This window comes from Leopardus geoffroyi, chromosome A3, assembly GCF_018350155.1.
Source record: "Leopardus geoffroyi isolate Oge1 chromosome A3, O.geoffroyi_Oge1_pat1.0, whole genome shotgun sequence".
Taxonomy (NCBI): domain Eukaryota; kingdom Metazoa; phylum Chordata; class Mammalia; order Carnivora; family Felidae; genus Leopardus; species Leopardus geoffroyi.
The window spans coordinates 118621349-118636294 of NC_059336.1; the positions used below are offsets into that span (position 1 = coordinate 118621349).

Consider the following 14946-nt stretch of genomic DNA (forward strand, 5'->3'; position numbering starts at 1 on the left):
CCATTCTTTACACGTCATCATTTTTGGTCCTTCATGATCCTGGCACATCGTTGAGTTATTAAACATGTCTAGCTGCTTTATTTCAACTCTCCAGATAGGAGGTGTTTAGAACCCAAATACAGTGATGTGTTGTTGTATCTCCTCTTGTTAGAGTCCTCTTGTGGGATGCTGCAGACTCCTAGGGACTGCAGTACCACCTCCTAAGCAGAGACAGACCCCAGCAATGAGAAATAGGCAAACCACAGTCTTGGAATGTATAGGAGTACAATCAAGTTTGGGGTGGAGGGGAGGGAGGAGTCAGATGACCTCGGAAAACAGAAAGAAGTACGCAGCCAGCTCCAACTGAAGGGAGTGGAGGTTAGTTTACCACCTACCTGGAACAAAACCCTCTGGCACTGTAGACTGGTTGGCCAAATATCTGTGAATAGCTTTCTGCCTCTTGGATTTGGGAATTTATCGTATGTCAAGAAGAAGAAAGGAATCCAGCAGTTCCAATTTCCTTCCTGTACAGAAGAGGAAACAAGCTGGAGGCAACCAGACTATTAGCAGCAGAGGGACCACAACCCATGTCGGTGCAGTCCAGTCTTCTATCGTCCCATTGTGATCAGGCTCTGGTTGTGCCACTTTTGTTTTTGAGCTGACAGGGAAATGCCTTCCATTGCAGAGAAGCTTTGTTCATTCTACACAGCAGTCCCTTAACACTGCCTCGTGGGATTCCACTTTCAGTGGCAGAAAAGATGGGACCTGGGGACCCTAGCTGTTGAGGCTAGAGGTCGGTGCTGGCAGCCTTGCTCCTCCTGTGGACTCTAGCCTTGGTCTCCACCTCCAAAAGAAAATCGGGAGGTTGCTTTCAGCCCTTGCTGTCTTTCTCCACCATAAACCCTCTTCTCCCCAGGCTGTTCCACTTCAACCTTCCCTCCCAATGTGTACACTTTACACTATCCATGGATGCCTGTGCTTTTCTTTCTTTGTGCCTTTGCTCACACTTCCCTGCTCCAGGAGCATCCTTTTTCATCATCTCCACAAAAACCCTATTCATCCTTCAAGGTCCCAATGCAAATCTCACCTTTCATCAAGGAGTTTCATAGATTTCTCTAGTAAATATTCTCCCTCCCATGTGTTCTCAAGAGGAAAGGAAGAAAAAAGGATAAACAAGTGTTTATTAAGCACTTGGTCTAGTTCAGGTATTTTGCATGTTACCTAATCATATGAAGTAGGTACTGCCCCATTTTACTTGCTATTATTGAGAGTTTAAGCAGTCTCAATAAGGTCAGTTTACTAAGTAGTGATGCTGGGATTTGAATGTAGACAGCCTGACTTCAGAGGACAATTGTTTCCAACCTACCTCATTTGGTCTATTATATTTACCAGTGTAAATTCACTCTAGCACAGTGTTTTGTATATAGGAGCCTTTAGTTAAATATTTGTGACACCCAATTATCTTGCTTCCTCATTGTGTTTCTCCAGTAGCTGTGACAGGATTCTCCCTGCCTTAATCATATAGGAATTGAGTAAACTGGGGCTAGAGCTAGCCAGATAGCCTGAAAGAGTCCTGTATGGCTGCTCCCTGAAGTGTGGGCTCCCTGGATATAGTTAAAGGCTACCAGCCTGACAAATGTACTGCCAGGGACCTGGTCATAGTTTCCACCACCCTAGAAAGGATGTTTCACTACATTCACAAAATTTTAGAATGTTAGAGCTGGAAAGGGATTAAGAAATCACCGAATCTATTGATTTCCAAACACTTTTAGTTGTGGGCCCCTTTGTTTAAAAATGGCTTTTCCTAGAAATACATTTTAAAAGCTGAGATAAAGAAGAACCTGTGGTGATATCCCCCAAAACGTCTCCTTATAAACCCCTAAAACTGAGGGGTTTGAAAAACAGTTCAACAGATGAGGAATCTTAAATTCTAGTACTGACCAAGGCTGCAGAGACCACTAGTTATGGAACCAGTAAGGACCTTCTGAGGTTCTGGAATCCTGTGCTTTCCAGGGAGGAGTCCTCTTTACGCAGCGTTTCTTTTTCTTTTTCTTTTTCTTTTTTTAATGTTTATTTTTTATTTTTGAGAGAGAGTGTAGGTGGGGGAGGGGCAGAGAGAAAGGGGACAGATGATCCGCAGAGAGCTTCGCGCTGACAGCAGAGATCCCCATGCAGGGCTGGAACTCACCAACCACTCACCAACCGTGAGATCACAACCTGACCAGAATGACTGAGCCACCCAGGTGCCCCTGCGCAGCATTTCTAAAGGCCCGTCGTGGACAAAGACTGAACTAGGTGCTAAGAGGATGGCAAATACAAACAAGACGCAGTTTCACCTATTCAGGAGCTCACAATCAAGGCGAGTGAAGAACCCAAGGACACTGAAAAAATAACACACGCACTTAACTATGTTTCCAAACTGATGCCCGAGATTGAGCAAGGCGTCAGCACCTTGGCCAGTTCCGGGGCGCGGGAGCAGTGAGGGTCTACCCAGGTTGAGAAGCCCGGGCCACGGGGAGAGGGGTCAGGAGGAGGCAGAGGTCAGGTGGGAAGCATGGCAGGAGGGGCCCTCACCGCGACCGGGCGCACACTTGGAAAAGGGTGTGCTCACAGACTGAGAGCTGAGCCATTCTCCACGGGTATTTGTGGCTCAGTCCACTCCCACTCCAGCCCCGGGAGCCGGGTTAAGCTTGGAGGCCAGCCGGGCGGAAGGGCGGGGCTTGCGGCGGAAGTCCCACCTCCTGTCGGGTCACGTGAGGGGCTGGACGCGAGAGTAGGTGAGTGGCTGGTGATCCTCCGTCCCGGGCTCAAAGCATCGCGTGCTGAGAGCGCATAAAGCGCCTGTGACCTCTTCCAGGCCAGGGAATGATAGGCCCTATTTCCGGTTGGACTCAGGAAGGATGCGGTTCCAACCGAGAGTGACTCAGGGGACCAACCAAGCTCTGGGTGAAAGCCTGAGCAAACTGTCCTTACGTGTCTCAGTACGGAAGGAGGTCCCCAGGTGGCCTTGCTTCAGGGCGGGGGATGGGGTGGCTGGTAGCTGCCACTGACATTCAGTAGCCGCTTACAGCCCTCCTCTATTACCTGATTGCCTAAGACGATCCCTATAACAGGAAGTTGTCCAGGAAGCATCCCTCCTGAGGCCTCTGCCCCTCTAGGGCATATTGGAAGCGGGAGGGGGAGAGGGAGTGGGCACAACGGAAAGTCTAGCGTCTCTTTAATTGTGGGGAGAGGCCATGAGGGTAACCCCCCTCTCCTCTTGGCTTGACAGGAATCATGGCACTCTGGCGGGCATACCAGCGAGCCCTGACTGTTCACCCGTGGAAAGTACAGGTCCTGACAGCTGGTGAGTGAATAGACCTGAGTGGAGCCAGAGCAGGCTGATTTGGGAGGCAAAAGCTCGCCCCACCACACCTCCCTCAGTTGCTTCTATTCAGCCCCCTTGAAGGGTTAGCTGTCTGTCGTCCCAAGTTGTCCCCAGTCTTTGGGAAGGTGGGTTCCCAAGGCTGTTCTTAAGGAAAGGGTATGCCTAGCTGTAAAGTAGGATCTGAAAGTCCTCAGAAAGCTGAGGAGTCATCCCTTTGGGATAAAGGCATTGCTCCAGGAGGCCTTAACTTAGAAAACAATAGCAAACGCTCCTCTAACATCTTACAGTGTGCAAAACACTTTCAAGACACATTTATCTCATAGGGTCGCCACAAAGATCTGAGAGTCTGCATTAAATCACCTAATAAGTGCTGGGATCAGGACTTTTACCCCAGTTTATTTTCTTTGTGGTATTTTTTTTTTTTTTTTTGGTAAAATGTATCTTAGCATACAAAAGAATAGTTAAGACGTGTGTACAGTTTAAATAGTATTAAAACTGATTACTTTTGTATCAGTACCCAGCTCGAGACCCCTTGAGCACCTATCCCTAACTTGACTTGTATAGCCAAGAGAGGACCATTTTCATGAGTTTTGTTTATACAACTCTTTTGCTTTTCTTATAGTTTTACTACCTATTTATATATCCCCAAACCATATACTAATCAAGGATTTATGTTTACTCCAAATCCAGTGACTGGATAACAACCTCACAAAGGCAACCCAGTGACTTCACCTGCATTTGTTACCATCTTTATTTTGCACATTAGCTAAGAAATCCAGAGATGGCACAGAGATAAGTAAGTTTTATAGTGGGGGGGGGGAGGACTAGAAGGTCTATGACTGTTGGAGCAGTGCAAGAGTGAGCAGGTTAAGATGGGGTCTTGCCTATGTTTAGAAGAAGGGAACAGGATTCTAGTGAGGACCATGGGCTTCTGGAACGAAGACTGTCAGGAGGAGCGGCAAGCTATGAAAGCCAGGGAGGAACAGCAGTCTTGTTACTGGAATAGCCCCACATCAGCACTAGAAAGTTCACCGGGTGACTGGCCAAGGGTTGGACGCTTTTGCCCCTCCCCGGGCCCTTCTCCAACCTCTGTGCCCAACCACCCCATGTCCTGTCCTCAGAGTGTCCGTCATTCTGCATGACTCACCTGGTTGCGCGCGTGGTGACTCATGCTGGACTGTGTGGCTGTGATGGGGACTGACACGCTGGGCCCTTTGCCAGCCTCAGACTCCCTCAGGGCCCTTAACCGCCGGAAGGAAGGTTCCCCCTCCTGGCCATCAAGAATAGAGAGGGAGGGATAGTCCCTGTGTTTCCCTTCCCAAGGGATGTGCAATTGACAAGGGGGGGAGCTAGAGTTCAGAGGGGCCCAAGTGCATATGTGTGACTGGACTGGGGTGCTGGAGCCCTGTATCTCCGTCTGGGTGTGTGGCTCTATACCTGCATCGTCTCCGCACAGCCCTGAAGCACCTTGTAGGTAGCACTTTTCTCAGACATCTCCTTCCCTGCTGCTAATGTGTTTGGATCAAACTACAAACGAAGGGAAGAGGTGGGTTTAGCTCATCGAGCTGTTTTTAGATCCTTGCACAGTGCTTCCTAAGGTCCCATGGGATAGCTCATCACACTGGAAGACAAGAGAGATTTCAGACTTGGACTTAGAAGACCAGGTTTTGTTTTTGTTTAAAAAAAAATTTTTTTTTTGGTAATGTTTATTTTTGAGAAAGAGAGAGACAGAGCGTGAGCAAGGGAGGGGCAGAGAGAGAGGGAGACACAGAGTCGGAAGCAGGCTCCAGGCTCTGAGCTGTCAGCACAGAGCCCCATGCGGGGCTAGAACCCACAAACTGTGAGATCATGACCTGAGCTAAAGCCAGATGCTTAACCGACTGAGCCATCCAGGCGCCCCAAGACCAGGTTTTGAATCTCAGCCGTAGCACTCAGTAGCTGCGTGAACCAGGCAAGTAAGTCAGTAAACCTCTTGGAGCCTCGGTTTCCTTATTTAGGAATTGAGTTTAGTTATATGACCTCACAGAGTCAGTGTAGGAGTTATCTCTGTGAAAAGGCTTTAGAAATTTGAAGAAAAAAAAAAAGTTCAATAGACATAAAGCCTCCTGGACTTGGCCCTTTCCATGAGTGTTGTCAACCCTAAATGACAAGCTATTCTTTTTAGAGTGGTTTTTCAGCTGAGTTTGTTCCATTTGCCTTAAATTTGATCATGGGTGACTATCTTACCCTTGGCTCTCCAAATAGCAGAGCCTGGGGCTTCGATGCAGGTACTTTGTAAGGGAGTAGCAACTAATCCTGCAGGGGAAGAGGGAGAGCCAGTACAAAGATCATATTGCATACTGCTTAGGACGTGTGTCTCCTCATCCCTTAAAACGGACCGAGAAGCTCTTTGAAATGCCTCTTAGAACTATATGGGAGGATAGTCTTTTCTGGAGACAAGAAGAATCCTTTACCCACCAGCTCTCACTCCACATTGGTCAAATGTTTGCCACACGGGATGTCAACGCCTGTGCGCCCCCGGATCACATGTGCGTGGTCCCAGGTAAAGCATCAACAGCACAGCCCCAGATATGACTTAGGCCTGAGGCAGGATCGATCAGGTTGAACCGCAGTAGTGGCCGGAGTAAGGGATAAGTGAATCAAGATCTGAAATGGTTAAAAAGAAGTGTCTGATACCCCCCAGCGTTGGCCAAGCCAGAGTCACGAACAGAGCAGCCTGGGAAGCGTGTTGTGCAGAGTCTGAGTCAGCCTTTTCCCGTCCTTTCTGGAGGGCCCTTCCAGTCTCCAGTGGGCCCGGGGCCCAGCTCCATCCATCTCCGGCCACTCTAGTCCTGCTATGGAGACAGCCAAGCTTCTACAGACCCTGGTTTCCATAGAATCTGAATTCCACCAGGGTGTGAGGGCTCAAAAGGCATTGGAGCATCCAGTCCAGCCCCTGATGCCACAGAGCAGGCAGGGGGCAGGGGTGATGTGCACCGAGGTCCCCATGGCCGGTGGTAGAGCTGGCATTGGAACGTAAGGTGCTTCCCAGTGCAGTGCTCTGCACTCAAGACCGCTGGGGCCTTAGACTGCGGAGCGTAGCCCCGGCTGGTCTGGGCTTCCATACCTGACAAAGCTGCAGAACCCTCCATTTTGTCTCGTTTTCTAGCAGTAGGATGGCTTCGGGCCAGGCGTGGGGAGAGCATTCAGCCCAGTCCCAGAGGACACACTCTCCCCTCTCTCTGCCCAGCTTCAGTTGCCTCTGGGCTCTATCAGACCAAGCCCCTGGCCCAGGCAGCTATTTAATTGTGGAAGACTTCTGGGGAGGAGTGAATCGACAGCACCTCGGGCCCCATGCCGGGAGCTCTACCTGCTGCCCCAGGCCTTCTGCGCTCAAGGACACGTTTCCTGCTCCTCACTCCAGCTTCCTGCCCCTCGCTCAGCCTTCTCATCTTCCATTAGTGCTTTATTTTCTTGCCTCTAAGACCCCATACACAAAAGCCAGGAGGGGAACAAAGTGGGGCAAGTGGGGAATTAAGACGAGGGTGTAGAAGTTGGGGCTTTTCCACTAGTGGGCAGGGGGTAGTCCCAAACAGATCTCTGCTCAGAGGCAGCCTCTCCCCAACCCCCTCAGTCCGCTGAATCCGGTGGTGAGTGACGGCATGAGAACTGGCACCTACCCAGGGGCATGATGTCACACCTGCGCCAGCGTCTGCCTGCTGGGCTCCACGCCCAGCCTGGCATTGGGGCATCACTGCCCGGCAGCCCCTCACCCTGCCCTGTCAGGGCTCGGGCTTCACATCTCTGCCCTGACCCTCTGGAAACAAATCCAAGGAAAGGGGAGCCAGAGCACGGAAAGATCTAGATCGACCAAGTATGTCCAGGAGGCCTCCCAGAACCTGGTGGGGGCCTGCTTGGGCTCTGCACTGGGGAAGGTGGAATGAGGAACCTGAATGTCAGCTCTTCTTGCTCAAATTCCCTTGGCCCAGAGACCAGGCCTTGTTCTGTGCTCAGACCAAAGCCTTGCACCTCCCTGGAGTTGCTGCAGGCCCAGAGTCCTTCTGATGCGTGGGCAGAGGAGGAACTGCTGGGCACGGTTTTTTGTCTGAAATGGACAGAGCTGGCAGGGGCTACAGAGCTACGTGCCCACTGCCTCTCACCGCTGCCCTCTGCTCAGGAGTCCCTTGGGTTCCATGAGCGTGGTCTGGGGGCCTGGAAGCCATCTTTCTCAAAGGCTGCTGGCTCCCAGGACTGTGGTTTTCATTCCTGCTCTGCCGTTAGCTTGTTGGGTGACTGTTGGCAAGCCACGAAGAGTGAAACACACACCTTCATCTCTTTGTGGCTCTTGTGACCCAGGAAGATTGCTGCTTGCCCTCCCCACAAGGGGACAAGGAACAGAGAGGGTCAGCTCCTGGGGAGTAGAAGACAGAAAGGAAGTGCATTAGTCTAGGAAGTCTCTTTGATGTGCAGCCTTTGGGGCCTTGTTTGGGCAGGAACCCCCTGCGAGTAGCAGAGCAGCCGACGGGGCCTCTTGGCACCAGCTGACCCCTGAGCCCAAGTCTCAGCCCCTGCGGTGATTCCCTGGCTTCCTGCTCCTTCTTGAGAGAAGGCCTGGGTTCAGCCCAACTCCACTCCTTACCAAATCACCTCAGCTCTCAAAGATGGTAAATGGAGGTGTGACTGTACATCCCAGACCTTTCGTGAGGATCGAATATGCGAGAGCCGTTTGTAAGTTAAACAGCTTGCCCAAGTAGAAGGTCAGACTGTTACTCTCTTCGTTTAAGAAGTGACTGCCTTCTGTTCCACCCTCTCCGGGGCTTCTCAGGGTCCCCTTCCCTTTCTGCATGGCCACAGCAACAACCCCTCCCTGGGGGGGGTTGTGAGCGAGGGCGTAGGGAGATAAGTGCTAACTTTGTGGAGCAGGGAGCTGGGAGCAAGCCTTCAGTTCCACCTGTCCTCACACCTTGAGCCTGACACGTGGTCCTGCGGGCTGGGCTACTCTGGGGAGCACTCACACTTGGAGTTCTTCATGCCTTTCCCAGAGCGGACCTGTTGGTTACGTGTGGCAGGGGATAAGAGAACAAAGATGTCTAGGATTCTGTCCTTGGCCTCTGGGAGGTTGTGGCTAGCCACGTTCTGGGAAAAGCCTCCACCACTTTGAGAGTTTCTGGGAGAGGTTGCCTTGATGGTTTTGTCGGGGGTCCCAGAGCTGCTCCACGGGCCTGGGAGTGCCGTCACCCGTGGGATGGGGGGGGGGGTTGCGGATCACAGCCCGGGCCCTCCGCCTTCTTCAGCTGCCTCTGACGAGACTGCTCAGGGGCAGGGCTTTGCAGAGGGTGCAGAGGAAGAGTAGTGAGGGTGCAGCCGGTGTGGACGTCAGAGCCAGCTCTGGACCAAGGAATAGGGTTAAAGGATGTGTTTGCCCAGTGCTGATTGAGGGCACAGGGACAGTGGTAGCTATGGGACTGGAGGGGGTGCCCTCATTACTCAGTGAGATGGACGGGCAAGCTGGAGGTCATACATCACTCCCGAGTGACCCTATGTGTGTGTGTTCGCTAGGAACCATCACGCCACCATAACTGACGGGGGCTCTGTAAACAGTGACGATTTCTGTCTCAGTTTCTGGGTGTGGGTGTCTGACTAAGGCTGCTTGGAGCGGGGTGTCTGTGTGAGTGCCGGAAGGGGAAGCAGGTACAAAGGCCTGGGAGAGAAATGGCTATAATATCTATTGTCAGCTCAGTCTGAGGTTGTAAATGGGGGTGCCTGGGTTTACCTGATTGTGCTAGGAGGTAGCCAGGATTCCTCCTTGTGGGGACTCTTACCAGCTCAGCCACTCATCTTCCCGCATGGGATCATTTAAACACTCATGTTTTAGAAAAAGAATTATTTTTGCTGTTATCCACAAGTAGAGACCTCAAGACCCAGGGGAAGGACATTGTCCAGAGTCTTGCCTTGGACTGGGGGGAAGAAACCAGGGTTCCTTACCATTCTACACATGATCTCTTCGAATTGCGGCGTCCTGGAAAAATCACTGTCTAGGGAATCAGACCACCTGGTTCTTGCCTTGGTTCTGCCCCTTACTGGTTATAGGAGGTCCCAGGCCTTCATTTCCATACCTTGTAAAGCAGGAGTTTGGATGGGATTATCTGGAAGGCCTTTCCAATTCTGATCGTCCTTGGTTCTCAGCCCCAAGCACCTTAAATTCTCCTTCCTCTAGCTGCAGTCTCTAACTGGGACTTCCCTTTATTACTCTGTGCAGAGTCCATGGGCCCTGGCCTGATCAAGGCTACTCATCCCAGTTTCTAACAGGACACAGGGGAGATGTCACCATCTTTGGGAGAGGAGAGTTTCAAAGCAGCAGTGAAGGACTGGCTCTTTGGCCCCAGAATTAGTCTCTTGGGCTCAGAGTGTCCGAGCCTCATTCAGGGGCTCACTTCCCTACCTGGAATGGCAGCCCATGTCCAGGAGTGTCCTGACAATACCCGTGTACCCTGCACAGGGTCCCTGATGGGCCTGGGTGACATTATCTCACAGCAGCTGGTGGAGAGGCAAGGTCTGCGGGAACACCAGACTGGCCGGACCCTGACCATGGTCTCTGTGGGCTGTGGCTTTGTGGTAAGTTCCGCCCACAGCCGGGCTGCTGGAGGATCGGACGGTGGCCTTAGTTCCATGTCATTCTTTAGTTTCCCTTGCTCCATCTAAGCCAACCTTGAGTGTGTGCTTCCACTGGGATTTGGTTTCTAATCCTTGAAGAGAGGAGCTTTGTGATGCAAAAGCCAAGTGCTTCCCTCACTGCACACCCTCTCTCCTCCCCGGGGTTCACTTTCAGGGCCCCGTAGTGGGAGGCTGGTACAGGGTTTTGGACCGGCTCATCCCTGGCACCACCAAGGTAGATGCGCTGAAGAAGATGCTGTTGGATCAGGTGAGCCGAAGGAGAAGGGGCTCAGGAGGGGTGAGCGGTGCTGGGGGAGGGCGGGGGTTGAGGTGCTCACAGACCTTTCATTCTTCTCTCCTAGGGGGGCTTTGCCCCTTGTTTTCTAGGCTGTTTCCTCCCACTGGTAGGAGCACTCAACGGACTGTCAGCCCAGGACAACTGGGCCAAGCTGCGGCGGGTGAGCTGGGCAGGTGTGGGGCGGCCTCTGGTCTCTGGCAGCCCGGCAGTCCCAGGGGAACGAGGCAGGTTTCATGGGGACGAGCCAGGTGTGAGTCCGGGCAGAGTCCCAGGCTCTGGAGAAGAGGAGCTGAGGGGTGTGGCACAGACTTCCTTGAACAGAAGTCTGTGTGGGGTGTGACACACGGACCAGGAGGCGGGGGCGGCTTGGAAGTAAGTGCGAGGGTCAGTTTGTTCCTTCTTTGTCTCCTCAGGACTATCCTGATGCCCTCATCACCAACTATTATGTAAGCGATGACACCGCCCCTGCCCGTCCTGCTTTCTTGAGTCCAGACGTGCCCGGGATGGGGGTCCTCCTGACATAGAAGCCCCTCCGTTGGGATGAGTGGGCACCACACTCAGGGAAGCACTCAGCTGCTCACCTTGTTCTTGTCTGCAGAAGTCGGAGTGAGACCAGGCAGTGAGTCCGGGGGTCGGGTGATGGAGGCAGGCCCCCAACCTTTACCTTCGTTCTCTTCTAGCTCTGGCCTGCTGTGCAGTTAGCCAACTTCTACCTGGTCCCCCTTCATTACAGGTAAGACAGGTTCTGCCCCCACCCATCAAGGAAGATGCACAAGGCGATTCTCCTTTCAACCTTGAATCACGTTAGAGCCTCCCAGAACACTGCCCCAGCCGCAGCGCCTCACACTCTCAAGCATTTTATTCAGAACCTCTTATCCATTACAGAGCCTGTCCCAGCACCTGCCCACTGACCTTCTTTCATCTTCCTGGAGAGGCTCCTGCTCCACAGCCCTGTCTCCGTCCCACCTGAGCTCCCACCTTTGATGGCATATCTGCAGGGACAGTGCCTGGGGTGGGGGTGGGAGGCAACAGCCTAGGTTAGACAGAAGGGTAGACGGAAGAGCCAGTGGGAACCTGGCCAGGTTAGTCCACTGCAGAGTATTACTTTACCCTAGTAATAAAGGTAGTTGCTGAAACCACAGTAAAAATATAGTGGAACTCAAGGTGAGTAGTTGAAACTATTGGGGGTGAAGGGATTTGGGGAACAGGGAAAAATATGAACTCTTCAGAGGGGACAGAGTCGACATTGACATGAATAGCATAGCTTAAAGGAAGAATTGGGGAGCAGATTCTCAACATTAGAGTCTTTGCAACACTCTTTGAAACTAGAGAAAGGTAAATTTACAATAAGGAGAAGGAGGTGCCACTTTATATGGCAGGCAGCGCAGTTTTGGAAGATAAAATCCCAGCTGGTATAAGACAGACAGACACATGTAGTCAGAAGGAGCCTGGACAGGAGTGAATCAGAGCCACACTTGGCAAGATGAGGGTGTTCAACTTTGAGGCTCTTGTCCAGCAGACAGAGCTCTGGGGCAGTGCCAGACCCCAACCTGCTTGTCCTCCGGTCTGAGCCACACGTCCCTCCAGGGCTGAAGGAAGGAGACCTGAATGTGGACGTTCTCAGAGACAAGCCCTCCTTTTCTGTTGCACTTTCCTAGCTCTCCCCGCCCCCTTGCTTGCTCCCCATTCTTCACCATCCTCACGCCACCCCTCCTGTCCCGTAGACTGGCCGTTGTCCAGTGTGTGGCTGTTCTCTGGAATTCCTACCTGTCCTGGAAGGCTCACCGGCTCTAGGCCCGCCTCACTCCATTGCCTGCACTTGTGGGGATGCCGCTTGACCCTGGAGCCACCAGACAGCCTCCTCAGAGTGGGCACATCAGCCTTCCTGGGGTTCCGTGCCACTCAGAACTTAATGGGCTTTGCACCCGCCTCCTCTTGAAACCATTAAAACCCTTCTAATGATTTTGTACAACCACCACCATAAACGTTCGTTGTACTGTATGGTCTTGTCAACCTTCATTTATACTCATATCCCAGCAGTGCCACTCACCCCCCACTCTTCAGAGACACGTCTGTTCTCTAACCTTCCCAGCCCTACAGTAACTCCAGCTCTTTGGGGGCCACAGACCCTTTATGTGGTGCCTCCAGAAGTATGCTATTAAATATGTAGTCTGAAACCTGCAAAAGCGGTGAGTAGGACGCAGCAGAAACCTATGGGGCAGTAAGAATTTCTAGAGCTGGAAAGAAGTCTAGAGACACCAACCCTGATCTTTTACAGATGAGCACACCGAGGTCCATATAAGTGAGGTAACCTGTCTGTACCACCAACCAGTGGCAGAGTGGAAACTTGAACCCACATGCTATAGGTGAATGTTTGTATCCCCTCCAAAATTCATGTTAAAGACCTAATGCCCAAAGTGATGGCATTAGGTGGTAGGGCCTTTGGGAGGTGATTAGGACATGAGGGATTAATGTCCTTCTAAAGCAGCCCCAGAGAGATCCCTCACCCCTTCCACCATGTGAGGACACAGTGAGAAGGTACTTTTTCTGCAGGTCAGCAAGTGGGTTCTCACTAGAGAACCAGCGCCGTCAGCTTGGACCTCCCAGCTTCTAGAACTGTGACAAATAAATGTTTGTTTATAAGACGCCAAGTTGATATTTTTGTTGTAGCAATGTGAAGAGACTGAGACAGGTTCCCCGACTTCCTAAGTGATCTTAACTGGAGGTCAAAGGTATAGTAATACTGTGGCTGTGATTCCCAGAAGAAAAACTCACATGGCTAAAATACCACTTTGGGGCAAACTCAGAAGTAGATGGGGCAAACTCAGTAGATGGACCCACCTTTGTGGTCTGAAAGCACCCAGAGGCCAGAGACCCTCCTTTTAATGGTGCCTCACCTAGACTGCCCTAGAATTTAGACCACGGGGCTGGAATAAGATCAAGAATCCCGCCTGCCTTGCTGCCTCTGGGGTGGTAACCAGAGTCCTAGCTGGGAGCCAGCTGTGCTCCTGATCGCCTTAGGTTGCGGAACTGCTAACCAGGCTAGGGGCTAGGTCTGAGCAGCACAACCTCTCAGTGCCTCCGGCCCCTTCTAGAGGCAAACAGCAGGGTGGGCGCCACTGACAGCCCAGCGGTCCAGCCTCTCTTTTGTGTGCCACCGGAGACTGGCTACCTGACTGGTCTGATCTGGGGATCGCCCTAGTCCCTGCTGGCAGGTAGAGGACTCTCTCTCTCTCTCTCTCTCATGGCTCCCAGCGCAGTCGTTAAGCCCCGCCGGCTTCCCGCTCTCCTAAATCTGGGGCCGCTTCCAGCCCTGGCGCCAGAACGCAGAGTCTCTGGTTCTGAGGTGCGCCCCTCCGGGTCTCGCAAGCGGCCGGACTCGAGGCTGCGGCCGTCATTGCTTCTACAATCAGTGCATGTTCCTCGCTGACGTCAGTAGGAGCTGTCCGGGAGCTATATAAGGCTGGCGGCGGTCCCGGGACAGACCCCGTGTTCCCCAAGGCGCCCTCAGCCCGCCCGGGGGACAGAGACTAGAGCGCCGTCCTGCAACGTGCAGACGCTCTCCGGCAACCTGTGAGTGGCTCCGAGGAGCATCCGCCCTGACTCCCTCAGCACCCGGACTCGTCGCATAGCTCACCCATCGCGACTCGCTCAGAGGGACGGAGGGAGGACAGGGTGGCGCTGGGCTGGGCTGCGGCTGGAGGGAAGGCTGTGGGCACGGGCGGCAGCCGCAGGGGCCCAGCGGGGGAGCTGGATGAGCGCGGGAAGGGGAGTGGCGCCACCTGCCCCGGGCGCACCTCACCCTGCGCTACGCCTGTGTGTCCAGGGCCGGCGGCACCATGAGGCAGGTGGGACGCGCGGCGCTGCTGGTGGCGCTGCTGCTCCTGGCGGCGCTGCGCCCGGGGAGCAGCCAGTGGAGCCCGGAGGCGGCGGTCGCGGGGGTCCGGGACCCGAGTCTGCGCTGGAGCCCTGGGGCGCGGAACCAGGACGGCGGGGCCCGCGCGCTACTCTTGCTGCTGGCCGAGCGCTTCCCGCGCCGCGTGGGGCCGGGAGGATGGGGACCCCGGACTGCGGGAGAGCGGCCGAGACGGGACGACCCTCCGCTATCCATTGACCTCACCTTCCACCTGCTGCGGACCCTGCTGGAGCTGGCGCGGACGCAGAGTCAACGAGAGCGCGCCGAGCAGAACCGCATTATATTCGAGTCCGTGGGCAAGTGATCTTCGAAGGGGTCTGCGGCCACGAGAACCTCGACCCCCGTCCCCCACTCCCTGGGCCGGGACGTGCGCGACTGGAACTGACCCAGTCCCGCCGGGCTATAGCGGCCCAGGGATGCCCTGAGCACTCTGTGCGTCACCAGTTTTTAATAAAAGTGCTGAAGAGCCTTTGGCCTCGGTTGTGGGGCGCAGGGAGCCACGGCAGGATGGGAGCCCGGGGGAAAGTGCGGCCTCCCATGCCGGCGGGAGGGAACCAGATGCTGCATGAGGGCTTCCGCAGAACGGCTTTCAGCCAGGGCCCCCTGTCCCCATCGCCCCCAGGAACTCAAGTCCTGGTGCCGTCGCACCACCCCGACCCTCCTCCCTTGGCACTGGGCTAGCGAACCCGTGCCCTACAGGGGTCATTCCACTTCCGCCCCCCCCCCCCCAAATGATCCCAGCTCGGAAGAAGG

At 53.6% G+C, this 14946-nt stretch overlaps 2 protein-coding genes across 6 annotated transcripts; both read left to right on the forward strand.

Annotated features, from left to right (window-relative positions):
- The first annotated feature begins 2675 nt into the window (after nt 1-2675).
- On the forward strand, nt 2676-12278 carry MPV17 (mitochondrial inner membrane protein MPV17). 4 transcript variants are annotated; one of them, XM_045447362.1, is made up of 8 exons: nt 2686-2756; nt 3251-3325; nt 9825-9940; nt 10155-10247; nt 10342-10437; nt 10691-10723; nt 10958-11010; nt 12002-12278. In XM_045447362.1, exons 2-8 carry the CDS (start codon nt 3256-3258, stop codon nt 12069-12071), a joined length of 531 nt encoding a protein of 176 aa, XP_045303318.1. In that variant the 5' UTR covers nt 2686-2756; nt 3251-3255; the 3' UTR covers nt 12072-12278. The 4 variants fall into 4 exon arrangements, 3 of the variants coding, with proteins under 3 accessions (XP_045303318.1, XP_045303320.1, XP_045303319.1); XM_045447364.1 differs by lacking the exon at nt 2686-2756 and adding an exon at nt 2768-2960; XM_045447363.1 differs by lacking the exon at nt 2686-2756 and adding an exon at nt 2768-2925.
- Nucleotides 10890-14661, forward strand: UCN (urocortin). 2 transcript variants are annotated; one of them, XM_045447369.1, is made up of 4 exons: nt 10890-11010; nt 12556-12643; nt 13533-13850; nt 14104-14661. In XM_045447369.1, exon 4 carries the CDS (start codon nt 14117-14119, stop codon nt 14495-14497), a length of 381 nt encoding a protein of 126 aa, XP_045303325.1. In that variant the 5' UTR covers nt 10890-11010; nt 12556-12643; nt 13533-13850; nt 14104-14116; the 3' UTR covers nt 14498-14661. The 2 variants fall into 2 exon arrangements, with proteins under 2 accessions (XP_045303325.1, XP_045303326.1); XM_045447370.1 differs by having other exon boundaries at nt 13533-14661.
- The last annotated feature ends 285 nt before the right edge of the window (nt 14662-14946 follow it).